Below are 17385 nucleotides of genomic sequence, written 5' to 3' on the forward strand. Positions count from 1 at the left end.
GGCATACTCTACAATCTGATTTTTAATTGGCTTGGCATATTCTAAGGACAGTCTTGCTAGAGATTTGTAAGCCTGTTCCTTTTCTGATATATATACAATGTATTCACTGAGCAGCAGGCATACTCTATATTAAAGGACTGTCTTACTAGGGATATGCAAATATTATTTACATGAGCTTGTGTTCAAGATCTGATTGAATGGTAACTCCTAAGTATTTTGCATTGTCAACTTTTTTGAGTGTTTGGCCATGTGATTTATAATCATATTTTATTGCATTTTTATACGCCCGTCAAAGATGGGAGGTATTATGGTATGGCTGTCCGGACCTTGTGGGCAGGATTCAGACCGAACCATTAAAGCTCCAGGATTTTACAACTTGGTACATTTGGTCACCATGATGAGAGGAATATGCCTATTGTTTTTCAACATCACAGGTCAAGGTCGTAGTATCACTTAGTAGGAAAACCTAATAAATAGGAAACCCTTGTGGGCAAGATACAAACCGAACCGTAAGCTGCAGGATATTACAATTAAGTATATTTGATCACCAGTGTGGTTGGCTTTATGTAAAAGTAGGCTGGGACTTACTTTATCAAATGCTTTTGAAAAATCCATGATCAATATGCCTGTTTGAGTACAGTTTATATTATTTTGTTTTGTGTAACAATGTCCAAAAATTCAAGAAGTTGTCTCAGCTTTGCAAGACCTAGATTTACTGAAGCCATATTGTAAAAGATAAGATTGTGTGAATCTGCATGTGTTATGATTGTACATCTATATGTTCCAGGATTTTGCAACATGTGCAAGTTATGGGAAATAATATGGACTTGTTGTTTTCAGGGTTTGTGCTATTACCCCTTTATGTATATTGGGAAAACACGCGCAATGCTTGTCCACGTCTGACTGGAGTGCACCAGTGTCTGCGTCTAAAGTATAACTGTACAATAGACAATAGTGTCATCCGCAAATAGTCTTAACAGTTAGGGCGAGTCCTCCTGGCAATTCATTTATATATAAAGAAGGAAGAGGCAGGGCCCAAGAACTGTCCCCTGGGGCACTCCAGACTCGACACTGACATGACTAGATGTTTTCCCCGTTCACTACTACTGCTTGTGTTCTGTCCACGAAGAAGCTATAATGGATCCAGTCGTTAACTTTACCTTGATGTAGTGTTCTAATACATCCTCGTCTGCTGTCGTGCAATTTCTGGATCCACCACTGAGCATGCATGACATGAATTTAGTGTATCTCTGACACTTTCTTCATTAAAAACTTGGTGTTCAAAAATAACTAAATTTCAAAATATAAGTTGGTTTTTTTTTTATTAATGAAATAAGTTGACTACAAATATATACATGAGTGTACACATTCAGACACTTAACGAGCATAGTTGACAGTTACAATGAATTCTAATAATAAAGAAAGGAAACTTTGATTTGCACAAAAAAAACTGAAGTATATTCTTCCAGTTTTACATCAAATAATATGAGGCCCATGGGCCACAACACCCATATGAGTCACATTAGCCCTGCTTTTAAAAAATGTTATTTGTCTATATTCATGCATTATGTAAAAGAACACCTACAGTGTACCTTCTGGTCAATTTTTCAAAGTTATCATTTTTAAATGATTTTTATGTCAATTAATATAGATATTTACATGTATATGCATTCTCATAAACGTTGATTTATTTGACAGAACAGAGAGATAACTCTATAATTTGGGTTAAAATCACATATTTCACAATAGGAATCAATAGAAAACAGAAAATATTTTTAAAACATCTCCCCCTCAATGTGACTAATCAGTGTTCTGCTATTCTTGAGAAAATTTTAGATAAAACTATATTTCCTATATACATATACTGCCATGTAGATATTTGAATTTTATCATGCCTCCACCCTACCTTCCAGGATCATGGTTTGTACACAATGGAATCTGCATTACCTGAGGATGATTGCCTATCAAAATGACTAATTATAGCCTAGCTGATCATGAGAACAAGATTTTTGTCTGTTTGATGTCAAGCAGTAAAGAAGAAATTCTATTGTATTTTTAATACACAATGTATAATGATCAATCTAGCCTATTGGGTCATGAATTTCATAAACTTGGTAGATTTGGCTCATATTGCTCATTGTAAGGCCAAGTAAAATTAATTAGTAGATTATCATTCCCGTCCGCCCCTCGAAAATCGTCCCGCCCCGATTTTTTTTATTTTTCAAAATTACGATTTCCGGATATTTTTATGTCCAGTCCGGTATTGTAAACGTACTTTGTTTCACTTTGCCTTTTAGAAACCCAAATACACATGTAATTATGATTTATCAAGCCTTTTCTCAATGAGAGAAGGCATTTTCGAGGTCAAGAATACCATGGCGAAAAATAAAAAATAAAATCCTCCCACCCGCCCCATTTTTTTGTGAAGTTTGAATGATAATCTACTAATTAATTTTACTTGGCCTAATCAAGCCAATAGTATGTCTAGCTTGTATATCCCTATCCTGGGTCATGAATTTCACAGTTTTGGTATAGCTTGATTAAGGGCTCAATGCTCAATCATAAGAATGACAACAGTTTGACTTCTTGATGTTGAAGAAGATTTTTTGAGGATCACGACAATTTTGATGGTTTTAACTTCACCCCCAGGCCCCAGGATTAATGAAATTCACTATTTTTGTTTCTTGATTCATAGATGGTGTATTTGCCAAAATTGGCTCAGCCATTCCAGAGAAGAAGTTGAAAATGTTTAAAAGTTTACAACCGATGCACAAAGGATGACTAATAATTACCAGACAAAAAGCAGATAGCAATTATTTACCAGAGTGATGCAGGTGACCTAAAAACTTGAATCTGTACTTCTTGACAATGCTTGCATATTAACATGACTAATCATTATCCCCATGAAGTTTTTATCCCTATATATTCTCATAGAGAATTTTGTTCCCTTTTGTAACTACCCTTTACACATGACTGATTTGAACAAAATTGAATCTACATTATCCCCTATTATGGTCCCAACTTACTCCTGGGGTGGGGTGGGGTGGGGTGGGGGCATGATTTGGACAGACTTTAATCTTCATTATGTCAGAAATCATGATATTTATTTCTTCTTTTCTGGCCAAGTTGTTCTTAAGAAGAGGATTTTCAAATGACCCTTCCCCATTATTGACCTTTTCTTGATTTTCTCTCCTTTGAATTAAGGGGAGATAGCTATCCAATTGGTTGAAATTGGTTTTGGAAGAAGATAATGTGAAAAGCTAAATTTATGAGGATGCTGACGACGACAGCCAACAGATCAGAAATGCTCACTTGAGTCTTTGATGCGGATGAGCTAATCATGACAAACGAAAATGATTTGTAACACTCAAGTCTTTTTTTTTTTTTTAAAAACCCACTAAAGACTTGGATTTCGTGATGCAAAATATGATTCCTCATTACTGATTTAGCTTGTAAACGTCTGAATAATATGCTAGAGTTATTTCAGAAACAGTGTGAACTTCGGTTAACAAAGTGTACTAATAATTTATACTGTGATTGTATGGATTCTTTCAATGGCAGCGTACTGATGTATTGAACAGTATATTTTTTGTATACATAATTATATAAATCCACCTAATTACATTGAATTGCATAATACATAGAGATGAACACTTTGTTAACCAATGTGTCAGACAGAGGCCGATTCTGAAATAGCTAGCATTATACACTCTTATTCACTCGGCACATGGTGCCTACATATATAACATTGTCACAGACAATATACTGTAAAACTACATGATATAGAGTAAAAATGGGATCGTCACTGACGATAACAAAAATTGTATTTAAAAAAAACCAAATAAAATTGATTGTCAAAAGATAATGATTGAAAGACTGAGTATCAAAGTTTCCCCACCAGTGTCACAAGTTTACGAAACTAATTGGTCCGAAATGTAACAGTGGTGATCTGATTTAATGCTACGAACACCTTTGGTCCTCCGTCACGGACCGACGCCAGCAGCTATAGGGTGACACACCACCAAATAGGTCGTCTTTGTATGACACCTGAAAAACATACATGTATCAAAGCTGTATTTATCTCCAAATGTGTACATAAATCTATATACATGTTCATTTCAGAACTATGGGGTACATCACCCAGTGGATAAACTATAGATATATTAAACACCTGTTGGATAAAGGTATACTTCTGTATATATGGTGTGATAAAATTAAAATGTGGCGTAACTTTTTTGAGAACTCATAGACAAATGGAAAAATTCAAAACCTATGATGAACTACAATGGTACTTCATTCTCCAATCACCTTGCAATTAGGGGTGACTGCCAGATATGACCTTAAAAACATGGGCTCCATGTCACGATGAGTGTTGGCACGTTAAACACCATTCATAGCTCAAACTTTGTTACACTAAAGCTAAAGCAGGTAACCTTGATTTCAGTAGGTGGTATTTGAGGTACATGATTCTAAATATAGCCCTATGTGTGAACAATTGCACCCCAGATCATAAAACATTGGGAAGTTCTTTAGGCACATTTAACTTCCAAAATCTGTTTTGGATGCTAAAGAATCTTTTTTGTAGAGAAATGACTTAGAGGCTTAATTGTCATTATTGGAAGTCCATATTATATTATTATTAGTGGTAGTAGTAGGATATCACAGCTAGTCAGCTACCCTTTGCTCAAGAGTTCCTCCATAAAATCAAAATGTCTGTAAGATAATTAAATGACTTTGTGTCCTCAAGGTTGCATCATAGCCTTTTTGACATTAGTATCTCTCCCCCTTCCCAAATCCTTTAATGATTAAGGCAACTCAGTCCTAATTCAATGCAGACTGAATACTACATCAATTTGTGATGGCAGTTTTTTTGCATTAACAATTGCATATAGGAATAATGGGTGAAAAACTCATGACATAAAATCATTTAATTTTGAATAAAATTACTAGCAAGAGGATTTTCAAAAAATATGAAATAACAAAGGTTTTAATGAATATAAAACCTGAATTGAAATAAATACCCCAGTAACTTAAAATTTTATCACACAGTCTATACATATGCTCCATTTCTTTGGGGTTTTCAGTATATCTGAAATACTCCTGTAAAGTTCCATGTAAGTTATAGAAATTTAGTACTAATAACTTGTAGCAGGTTTAGTGTTTGCATAGTCTGTAGCAGGTCTAGTGTTTGTAGAGTCAGTGTAGCAGGTCTAGTGTTTGTATAGTCTGTGTAGCAGGTCTAGTGTTTGTATAGTCAGTGTAGCAGGTCTAATGTTTGTATAGTCTGTGTAACAGGTCTAGTGTTTGTGTAATCTGTGTAGCAGACCTAGTGTTTGTATAGTCAGTGTAACAGGTTTATTGTTTGCATAGTCTGCTTAGCAGGTCTAGTGTTTGTGTAGTCTGTGTAGCAGGTCTAGTGTTTGTATAGTCTGTGTAACAGGTCTAGTGTTTGTATAGTCAGTGTAACAGATCTAGTGTTGTGTAGTCTGTGTGACAGGTCTAGTGTTTGTATAGTCTGTGTGACAGCTCTAGTGTTTGTATAGTCTGTGTAACAGCTCTAGTGTTTGTATAGTCTGTGTGACAGCTCTAGTGTTTGTATAGTCTGTGTAACAGCTCTAGTGTTTGTATAGTCTGTGTGACAGCTCTAGTGTTTGTATAGTCAGTGTAACAGCTCTAGTGTTTGTATAGTCGGTGTAACAGGTGTAGTGTTTTTATAGTCTGTGTAGCAGATCTAGTGTTTGTATAGTCTATGTAGCAGATCTAGTGTTCTTACCCAATCACATGTCCCTTTTCTTGGTCTTTGGGCCAATGAAGAGCAAGGTTGTGTAGAGGTTTGACAAGATCGTGACGTCAGTGCTGAGGTACATGTAGTATTACCACCATCCATTGAGGCAACTGGACGTATTTCTCGATATGAGGGTATATCCACCTCTATTAGCGGGGCCCAGCCTTTTGGAGCAGTTCTTGGGACATAGACCTGTGTTTACAAATTTTTTGATAAATGCAGAGTCTACAAAACAAGATTTGCAATACTTATACAATGAAAGCGAAATGTCGTCGGACCGACGGACCTGTCCAGTAATTTGACTTTCAGTCCGGTAAACTTTGTTACATTTCCGTTCCGAATGTCCGGTGACTTTCCGGCAACGGTTTCGGAAACTACGTTTCGACTTCCAGTTCCGTTTATTAAAAAAAACATACGAAAACAGCAACATAATCCAATTAAAATGAAACAGTAATGCAGTCCCCAGTAAACCTTTAAAATGAAAATCCAATGACCAGGAGGCTCAAGGTCTTTCATGTTTTAATATAAAAATAATACTACTTTTTTTCGGTCTGGTAAAATGTGATTCGGTCCAGTAATGTTCCTGTGTTTACCAGACCAAATGTCCTGTAAAACATTTCAACATTTCGCGATCACTGCTTATAAGATTTAAACTTCTGTTGGTTTAATTTGTACCTTAAATCCCCATTCACTAAATGCCATGAGAGGTATACACCTAATATTGTAGATCTGGGGAATTTTGCATTGTAAAATTATTTTAAATCATTGTTACTTAGATTCTGTATCAGGTACAAATTTCCCACATATCTATATACTTACTGTTTCACAGACAGAGATGGCTTGAGGTCTCTCTGCCCTTCTTGTGATGATTGAAGCTGATGTAGACACATGACCTAGGTCTTGATCAGATGAGGTAGCTCTAGGAGAGGATGGAGGGCTGTCCAGATAGCTGGTCAAGCCCAGGTCCTCCAGAGTTGGTGTTGGGTGATACTGTAGTGTGATGTACTCTGGAGGAGCATACCTGTTAATGGGCTTGACCTGGGGCTGAAATAAATCATGGCGATATTGAAGTACAAGACTCAATATACAAATGCACAGCTATCAAAAGTAAATGCATCAAAAATAAAAATAAGTTCCTAACTAACAAGAAAATGTTTCAGAAACATGTGCTGGATAAAACCCTGCCTTATGATGTACCAGTGTACTATGTTTGATGTCAGTCAGAAAGGGTTCTAAAGATATACTAAACGAACAATATCTTCCTATTTCCAGAGTGGATTGACCCTTAACCTTTGACCCCCCAAATCTATAGAGGTCTTCTACTCCATAATGTACAACTATACCGAGTTTGATGTCTGTCAAGCAAACGGTTCTTAAGATACTGAATGGACAAGACTTGGTCTACAGACCGACTGACATGTACAAAACAATACCACCTCTCTTTTTCAAAGGTGGGAGGGGGGAATAAAAATAAAAAGAGGCCCATGAGCCTTAATGGTTACCCGGGTATGCACATTTACTCTTTAGAAATCATTATGTTACCTTGTGTTTTTAATACTTTTCAAATTTATTGATAATTTAGAATTCTTTTTTAGGCAAGGTTTTACATGTATCACGTCAAGGCAAAATGCAATTTTTTAAGTTTTGAAAGGGCAAATAAATTTTCATAGTTTTCAAAGAGGGCTCATTGTTCTGACTAATGACAAACAAAATCAGGCAGCAATAATTCACATGAGTGACTCAGGTGACCTAAATAGGGCTGGATGTCCTTTTACTTTCAAAGACCCAATATTTGTCTTCTTCATTTTTTTTTCTTGAATGTAAATTTATAAAAGACAATAATACCAGATTGTTTAGAAATTGTTTGAATTGATCATTTTTCTCTAATGAGTTTTAAGGAAGTAAAGAAGCAGTACATGTTGATATGTAACAAACATCATTTCACAGGGCTTGTTGTCACGTAATGTTCCATATTTCCTTCTGTCTTTACCTCTTTTTTCACCACTCTCTGCTGTGTGGGAGCTGGTTGAGCCCGCTGTCTGGTGTCCTCAGATCTTCCATACGTATGGTGCATGTACCCATGTGGATGATGTTGAGGCTGGTACTTGGGGCCACCATTTGCGACCTCTTTCTTTTGATCATGGTAATGTTGACGGTGATCAAAAGGATGGTCATGTTGTTTTTCATAGACAGCAGCTGTTGCCACTGACTCAGATATTCCACTGTTTCTAAATTGCCTGACTGTCTGCTGGGGCTGAGACTATAAAGAAGACAAAAGCATGTCATAAGAACAAATAACTACATTGATTAGCTTTCAAGAGAGTGAGGTAAACTACATTCTGTTTACATACCCACTTAGACACCACTCTGTCATGTCTGTAAGTGGGCCTAATATTCGGTACTGCACGTTTTCTTGGTTGCTCAGCCTGTAAAACAAGCAACATCTCAACAAATTGTTTCATAATATTTTCATTGATGAAAATACAGCATTTGATTTTGATATTTCATTGGTTGAGGAGGAATAACACACAAGGGAAAACTGATATACATGTAGATGGAAAGTAGGAGACATCCTCGGAAGTTGAACATATTAACATATAACTCACTGTGATATTTCAAAAGGCTGCTTGACTTTAAAAGGGCAAGTATTTCGAATACCGATATCTTGAATACCATAGATATGTTCAAGTGATTTAGAAGTCCCAACTACTTATTCTTTAAGTATTTTACCCTCAACATCTCGAACCCTGGGATATATCAAAGTTTTTTCTTGGTCCAATCGAGTCCAAGATACTGAGGTTTGACTGTACATATAATGTATAAATTTTCATTTCAAAAGGAAGTCTGCCATTACAACAATGTGTTGTTCCTTTTTAACTTATAACATATAGCAATAAAACAAAAAACTAAGGAAAAATTTATAGAGACAAAAGTGATGAAGGGGAAGTATGGACAATTTGACTTACTTTTCAGATATACACAGTTTAAAGTAAAACAAAAACTGAGACCTCCTCGGACTGTCTGGAAGTGGAGGACGTGGCCAGAATGTCCAGTCCCAGCCTCTTGTAAAAATCCGAGGCATCTTCCGAGGCAGGGCAGGCAACATCAATTCTCTTCTGCAAAATAAATAAATTTACGTTTATAGGTGTCTACAGTGTATTCAGATTAAGATGTACATGTATGTGCATGCTTTCAGGTTATGAATCCGATTCAGTACTTTTATGAGTATACATGTTCAATAATATTGAATTCTGCCAAGAATATTATATTCATCAATGAAATTAGTGGGATATACAATGTAGGTGGAACCCACAAGAAATTGAGTCCCCATAAAATCTGCATAGGTAATCAATTATTCATAATATTTAAAAAAAAAAAAAAATGCCAGTGGCAATAACTCCTAATGCCCCTATGCTGGTATCTCCTCTATGTATAAATCTATTATGTGTAATGATATCGCTACTATCCACAATTAATTCATACATGTATATCTATAAATTAGTAGTGTTTTTTTTTTAACTGTTGGCATATAAAATTTGTCATTTTAACAAGTTTTTATTTTTATCATTCTGTTTAACGAAAATGTGTGATTTTCTGATGTTGACAAATACTTCTGTATTTGTAGATGTCTGGTATCTTAAAAAAGGTTAAATGATTCATTTTTCAGAAAGATTATCTTACAGCGACCTTACAGTACAGTCGCAATTTAAATTTCGGCTGTCTGAAGAGGGCTTTGTTTTATATAGGGACCTTACTATGAGTTGACCACCCTTAAAAAACTCAATATCAATCTAGGCTTAATTCATTACCCTCTTATTCATGTGTTGCATCATTTTCTACATGTAACTGTGTCCGTCGCTTTCTTTTTCTATGATTGATAAGAAAGTGTTAGCCTAGTTCAGGCACGTCTTGTCTCTTCGGTTACCGTCGTAGATTTGAGCCGTAACCAAAACAGAACCATCCAAGCAACGGATGTCGTCATTGACAACAACGTTGGGGGGGGGGGGGGGGGGACAACAACAAAAACAATACCATAGTCATTGGGGCGTTACCAATACTTACTACATTTTAGGACAAGTAATTCAAATACCAAAATTGATATTAATAAGATTAAGAATATATATACTAATTCGGAAAAACGTTTAGGCATCGGATAAGTCGAACCCAGGCTTAACGAATATTAGGCCTAACATTATAGCCACAGCCTACCTAAGTAACTTTGTATGATAAACCGTCTCCGTACGTATAGGCCGCACCATATAATAATCCTCCGTTTATAAAATAAATGTCCATGCAGACTTTACAAGCTGCCAACGCCGCGTCTCCAACTCAAAATTTTTAGGACATCGTGACGTGGCGTTGCTAACATAAACAAATGACATTTCGCGGAATTTCACGAAGAAGGAATATAATCTAGGCCTAAGCCTTATCAGAACAATTGAATGTCAATGTTTGACTATCCCAATATTGTGCCGTTTTAATATGCTTTGATATACATCGGAGACACCCCCCCCCCCCTTCAATAAAAATCCCGAGCTAGGCCGGGCCTTGGGTGTTGGCCTACATTCTTCTCTAAGAGATCGGGCTTATAAGTTAATTCTGTACATAATGTATTAGTAAACTATCAAGATTAATTACCCTCTTATAGGCGACGCCGCTCATCTCTGTGATTTAGATCGCAGATACTTCGTAAAAAAATTTCAAGAGACTCTTGCCTCAAAACACGTCTTGTCTCTTCGACCTCACGGTAACCAAAACACAAAACATGCAACTACAATGCAACGTCATCATGTATGACGACATAATACTTCCTACGTCAGACAAGAAAGCATAGGGGCGGATCCAGGGGTACACAAGCTGACTATTTCTCATAATTTACTGTTTTGGTAAATTCATGTAATGTACACAGATAAAATACTCATGATTAAATGTACATATGTGGCGGTCAGACCGAATCCAACTCCAGAACTCGAATTTAATATAGGGGCCCCGTATTCGAGTCCCGGTCTCATCTGCCAAGGGGATTAGCAGCTCTCTGGAAAAATATTGAGACAGACCATGAAATATCGCTTGAGTCAAAATCTGAATATTACGATTGAGAAGTCAATCATTCCAAAATAAAATTGTTATTCAATATTGCTTTTTGAAAAAATGCAAAGTGACTGCAAATTTTAAAGTATTTAGTTCAAAAGTACTTCACATGTGAATGGAATGTGACAGAGTAGTTACAAGTATTTTGTTCGGTCTTAGACGTTGTAGTTTCTGGTGTAAGTCACGTGATTGAATGAGAGAGAGAGGGGGGGGGGGGAGTGGGAAAGAGTGGGGGAGAGAGTAAGTGAGTGAATGAGAGAGAGAGAATGAGAGAGGGAATGAGTGAATGAGAGAGATTGAATGAAAGAAAAAAAGAAAGAGAGTGAATGAGAGGAAGTGAGTGAAAGAGAGTGAATGGTTGAGGGAGAGAGTGAATAAATAGAGTGAGTGAATGAGAGAGAGAACAAATGAGAGAGGGAGGGGAGTGAGTGAGTGAGAGAGTGAATGAGAAATTGAGTGAGTGAATGAGAAAAAGTGAGTGAATGAGAGAGAGAAAAAGTAAATGAGAAAGAGTGAAACTGGGTGAATGAGAGAGAGCAAGTGAAAGAGAGTGAGTGAATGAGAGAGAGTGTGTGTATGAATGAGAGAGAGAGAGAGAGAATGGGAGAGAGTGAGTGAGTAACTGAGCAAGAGAGAGTGAATGACTGGGTGAGTGAATAAGAGAGAATATATGAATGGTAGAAAGAGTGAGTAACTGAGAGAGGGAGTGAGTGAATGAGAGAGAGATGAGTGTATGAATGAGAGAGGGGGTGAATGAATGAGAATGTGACTGACTGAATGAGGGAAAGAGAGTGAGTGAACAATAGAGAGAGTGAATGAGAGTGAGTGAGTGAATTAGAGTGGGGGTGAGTGACTGAGCGAGAAAGTGAGTGAATGAAAGAGAGAAATTGAGTGAATGAGAGAGAGAGACCGAGTGAGTGACTGAGAGATCTAGAGAGAGAGAGAGTGACTGACTGAGAGTGAGTGAGTGAGTGAGTGAATGAGAGTGAGCGAATGATATAGAGTGATTGAGAGAGAGAGAGAGAGAGAGAGGGAGAGAGAGAGAGAGAGTGAATGAGAGAGTCATTGAGAGAGTGAGTGAGTGAATGAGAGAGAAAGTGAATGAATGAGATAGTGAATGAGTGAGTGAATGATATAGAGTGAGTGAAAGAGAGAAAGTGAATGAATGAGATAGTGAATGAGTGAGTGAATGATATAGAGTAAGTGAATAAGAGAGAAAGTGAATGAGAGAGAGTGAGTGAATGAGATATACATATCATTAATGAATTTAATGGGATATACAATGTAGGGGTGATCCACAAAAATTGAACCCCAATGAAATCTGCCTAAATAATCAATTACAATAATAAAAAAAATACCAGAGGCAATAACTCCTATGCAGGTATTTCCTGTACAATGTATTTATTATGTGTAATGATATCCTTAATATCCATAATTAATTTATACACAATTATAAATTAGCAGGGTTTTTTTAAACTGTTGGCTTATGAAATTTGTCATTTTAACAAGTTTTTATTTTTATCATTCTGTTTGACAAAAATATGTGATTTTCTGATGTTGACAAATACTTCTTTTTTCTTTTTGGTATGTTTGGCATCTTAAAAAAAAGGTGACAATATGTACATTTTTTTTTTGTATTTATTTAATTAAATTCAACTATATTGAGTGGAAATTAATAGGGTTTTTTTAACTATTAACCATTATTATATTGATAAATCACACGAGGATAGAGTAACCTTAAATGATTCATTTTTGAGAAAGATTAAACAGTAGGCAAAATATTAGAGCGACCTTACAGTACAGTCGCAATTTCAGAATTTCGACTGTCTGAAACTGGCTTTGTTTCACATAGGTTCCCTATATGAAACAAAACCAGTGAATTGACCAACCTTTAAAAACCCAACATCAATCTAGGCTTAATTCATTACCCTCTTATTCATGTTTTGCATCATTTTCTACATGTAACTGTGTCGGTCGCTTTCTTTTTCTATGATTGATAAGAAAGTGTTAGCCTAGCTCAGGCATGTCTTGTCTCTTCGGTTACCGCCGTAGATTTAAACCGTAACCAAAACAGAACCATCCAAGCAACGGTTGTCGTCATTGACAACAACGTTGGGGAAAGAACAACAACAAAATCAATACCAGTCATTGGGGCATTACCAATACTTATTAGATTTTAGGACAAGTAATTAAAATACCAAAATTGATATTAATAAGATTTAGATTATAGGCCCCTATGTACTAATTTGGGAAAACGTTTAGGCATCGGATTAAGTCGAACCCAGGCTTAACGAGTACTAGGCCTAATATTTTAGCCACATCCTACCTAAGTAACTTTGTATGATAAATCGTCTCCGTACGTATGGACCGCACCATATAAGAATCTTCCATTTATAAAACAAATGTCCAGGCAAACTTTACACATTCAATCAAGCTGCCAACGCCGCGTCTCCAACTCAAATTTTTAGGACATCGTGACGTGGCGTTGCGAACAAATGACATTTCGCGGAATTTCACGAAGAAAAAATATAATCTAGGCCTAAGCCTTATCCGACTATCCTGCTTTGATATATATATATATATTGAAGACCCCCCCCCCCCCCTCCCCTCCTTCAATAAAAGCCCCGAGCTAGGCCTTGGGTGTTGCCGGCCTACATTCTTCTCTAAGAGATCGGGCTTATAAGTTAATTCTGTACATAATGTATCAGTAAACTATCAAGATTAATTACCCCCTTATAAGCGCCGCCGTTCATCTCTGTGATTTAAATCGCAGATACTTCGTAAAATTTTCTCAAGAAACTCTTGCCTCAAAACACGTTTTGTCTCTTCGACCTCACGGTAACCAAAACACAAGACATGCAACCACAATGCAACGTCATCATGTATGACGACATAATGCTTCTTACGTCAGACAAGAAAGGATAGGGGCGGATCCAGGGGTTCACAAGCTGACTATTTCTCATAATTTACTGTTTTGATAAATTCATGTAATGTACACAGATAAAATACTCATGATTAAATGTACATATGTGACGGTCAGACCGAATCTAATTCCAGAACTCGAATTTAATATAGGGGCCCTGTATTCGAGTCCCGGTCTCATCTGCCAAGGGGATTAGCAGCTCTCTGGAAAAATATTGGGACAGACCAGGCCCCTGGACCATGAAACATCGCTTGAGTCAAAATCTGAATATTACGATTGAGAAGTCAATCATTCCAAATTTTTAAAAATGCAAAGTGTCTGCAAATTTTAAAGTATTTAGTTCAAAAGTACTTCACATGTGAATGGAATGTGACAGAGTAGTTACAAGTATTTTGTTCAGTATTGGACATTGTAGTTTCTGGTGTAAGTCACGTGATTGAGAGAGAGGAAGTGAGAGAGAGGGGGGAGAGAGAGAGTGATTGAATGAAAGAAAAAAAGAAAGAGAGAGTGAGTGAGAGAGTGAATGAGAGGAAGTGAGTGAAAGAGAGAGAGTGAATGGTTGAGGGAGAGAGTGAGTAAAATAGAGTGAGTGAATGAGAGATAACAAATGAGAGAGGGAGTGTGTATGAATGAGATAGAGAGAGAGAGAGAGAAAATGAGAGAGAGAGTAGGAGAGAGAGAATGTGATTGAATGAAAGAAAAAAAGAAGAGAGAGCAAGTGAGTGGGAGAGAGAGTAAGTGAGTGAATGAGAGAGAATGAGAGAGAGAGTGAATGAGAGAGAGTGATTGAATGAAAGAAAAGAGAGAGAGAGAGAGTGAATTAGAGGAAGTGAGTGAAAGAGAGAGTGAATGGTTGAGGGAGAGAGTGAGCAAATAGAGAGAGAGAGAGAGAGTGAGAGAGAGAACAAATGAGAGAAGGAGTGAGTGAGTGAGTGAGTGAGTGAAAGAGAGAGTGAGTGAATGAGAAAGCGAGTGAATGAAAAAGTGAGTGAATGAGAGAGAGAAAAGTAAATGAGAAAGAGTGAGTGAATGGGAGAGAGCAAGGGAAAGAGAGGTAGTGAGTAAATGAGAGAGAGAATGTGTGTATGAATGAGAGAGGGAGAGGGAGTGAATCAGAGAGAAAGTGAGTGAAGAGAGAGAGAGAGAGAGAGAGAGAGAGAGAGAGAGAGAATGAGGGAGAGAGAATGAGTGAATGATAGAGAGAGTGAATGGGAGAGTGAGTAACTGAGCGAGAGAGAGAGAGAGAGTGAATGACTAAGTGAGTGAATAAGAGAGAATATATATGAATGGTAGAAAGAGTGTATAAATGAGAGAGGGAGTGAGTGAATGAGAAAGTGACTGACTGAATGAGGGAAAGAGAGTGAGTGAACAATAGAGAGAGAGAATGAGAGAGAGTGGGTGAATTAGAGTGGGGGTGAGTGTGTGAGAGAGAAAGTGAGTGAATGAGAGAGAGATTGAATGAGAGAGAGAGAGACCGAGTGAATGAGTGACTGAGAGAGTGACTGACTGAGAGAGAGAGAGAGAGAGAGAGAGAGAGAGAGAGAGAGAGAGAGAGAGAGACTCAGAGAGAGTAAGTGAGTGAATGAGAGTAAGCGAATGATATAGTGAGTGAAAGAGAGAGTGCATGTGTGTGTGAATGAGAGAGAGTCATTGAGAGAGGGAGTGAGTGAATGAGAGAGAAAGTGAATGAATGAGATAGTGAGTGAGTGAATGGGATAGAGAGTGAATGAATGAGAGAGAAAGTGAATGAATGAGATAGTGAGTGAGTGAATGAGATAGTGAGTGAGTGAATGAGAGAGAGATATTATTAATGAATTTAGTTTCACTTCCGAACTGGGTTTTCACTTGCCTCGGGCAATCGGACAACCGTTAATGTCGATCCCTGATGCTTTCTACGTCAGACAAGAAAGCATAGGGGTGGATCCAGGGGTACACAACCTAACTATTTCTCATATTTACTGTTTTGGTGTAATGTACACAGATAAAATACTCATGATTAAATGTATATATGTGACGGTCAGACCGAATCTAACTCAAGAACTCGAATTTAATATAGGGACCCCGTATTCGAGTCCCAGTCTCATTTGTCAAGGGGATTAGCAGCTCTCTGGAAAAATATTGAAACAGACCTGGCCCCTGGACCATGATTCATCGCTTGAGTCAAAATCTGAATATTACGATTGAGAAGTCAATCATTCCAAAATAAAATTGTTATTCAATATTGCTTTTTGAAAAAATGCAAAGTGTCTGCAAATTTTAAAGTATTTAGTTCAAAAGTACTTCACATGTGAATGGAAGGTGACAGAGTAGTTACAAGTATTTTGTTCGGTATTAGACATTGTAGTTTCTGGTGTAAGTCACGTCATTGAGAGAGAGAGAGAATGAGAGAGGGAGTGAGTGAGTGAATGAGAGAGTGAGTGAGAGAGAGTGGGTGAATGAGAGAGAGTGAATGAATGAGAGAAAGAGTGAGTGAATGAGAGAGTGAGTGAATGAGTGAAAGAGTGAGTGAATGAGAGAGAGTGAATGAGAGAGACTGAGTGAATGATATAGAGTGACTGAATGAGAGAGAGAGAGAGAGAATGAATGAATGGATGAATGAAAGTGAAAGAGAAAGAGTGAGTGAGAGAGTGAATGAGTGGAAGTGAGTGAAAGAGAGTGAATGGTTGAGGGAGAGAGTGAGTAAATAGAGTGAGGGAATGAGACAATACACCAGAGGTGGTATGCAGATTATTGAAAGAAGAAGAGAGAAAACAAATGAGTGAGTGAGGGAGTGAGTGAGTGAAAGAGAGAATGAGTGAGAGAAAGAGAGAGTGAGTGAATGAAAAAGTGAGTGAGTGAATGAGAGAGAAAAAGTGAGTGAATGAGAGAGAAAAAAAGTAAATGAGAAAGAGTGAGTGCGTGAGAGCAAGTGAAAGAGATGTAGTGAGTAAATGAGAGAGAGTATGTGTGTGTCTGTGTATGAATGAGAGAGAGAGGAAGAGAGAGTGAGTGAATGAGAGAGTGAGTGAATGAGAGAGAGTATGTGTGTGTTTGTGTATGAATGAGAGAGAGAGAGGAAGAGAGAGTGAGTGAATGAGAGAGAGTGTGTGTGAATGAGAGAGAGTGTGTGTGAATGAGAGAGAGTGAATCAGAGAGAAAGTGAGTAAAAAGAGAGAGAGAGAATGAGGGAGAGAGAGAGTGATTGGTTGATTGTATCTTGCTTAACATTTCACTCGAGAATTTTTCACCATATGGAGACGTCACCAAGACCGGTGAAGGGTTTCAAATTTAGACCTTTGTTCGGCGCTTATTTTGCGTGCCACACCTACTGTGACACGGGTCATCTGTTTTTAAGGTCATCTTCGAGGACCCGTGACATTCACACCTGATGCCGAGCGTTTGGCATGGAACTGTCACTACCTGTTTTAACGACTTAGGTCTGTCGCGGCCGGGATTCGAACCCCAGCCTACCGCATGCGGGGCGAATGCTCTAACCTCTCCACCGATAGAGAGAGTGAGTAACTGAGCGAGCGAGAGAGAGAGAGAGAGGGAGAGAGAGAGAGAGAGAGAATGAATGACTGAGAGAGAAAGTGAGTGAATAAGAGAA

At 37.5% G+C, this 17385-nt stretch overlaps 1 protein-coding gene across 1 annotated transcript; it reads right to left on the minus strand.

Moving 5' to 3' along the window:
- Nucleotides 1–6433: 6433 nt before the first annotated feature.
- LOC130050668 (uncharacterized) lies at nucleotides 6434–9767 on the minus strand. The gene is made up of 6 exons (XM_056150877.1): nucleotides 9711–9767; nucleotides 8794–8901; nucleotides 8137–8211; nucleotides 7776–8045; nucleotides 6605–6829; nucleotides 6434–6514 (listed from the first exon to the last, which is right to left on the minus strand). The coding sequence occupies exons 1-6, from the start codon at nucleotides 9765–9767 to the stop codon at nucleotides 6434–6436; spliced, it is 816 nt and encodes a 271-aa protein (XP_056006852.1).
- Nucleotides 9768–17385: the final 7618 nt, after the last annotated feature.

The sequence above is a fragment of the Ostrea edulis genome, chromosome 10 (genome assembly GCF_947568905.1).
Source record: "Ostrea edulis chromosome 10, xbOstEdul1.1, whole genome shotgun sequence".
Classification (NCBI taxonomy): domain Eukaryota; kingdom Metazoa; phylum Mollusca; class Bivalvia; order Ostreida; family Ostreidae; genus Ostrea; species Ostrea edulis.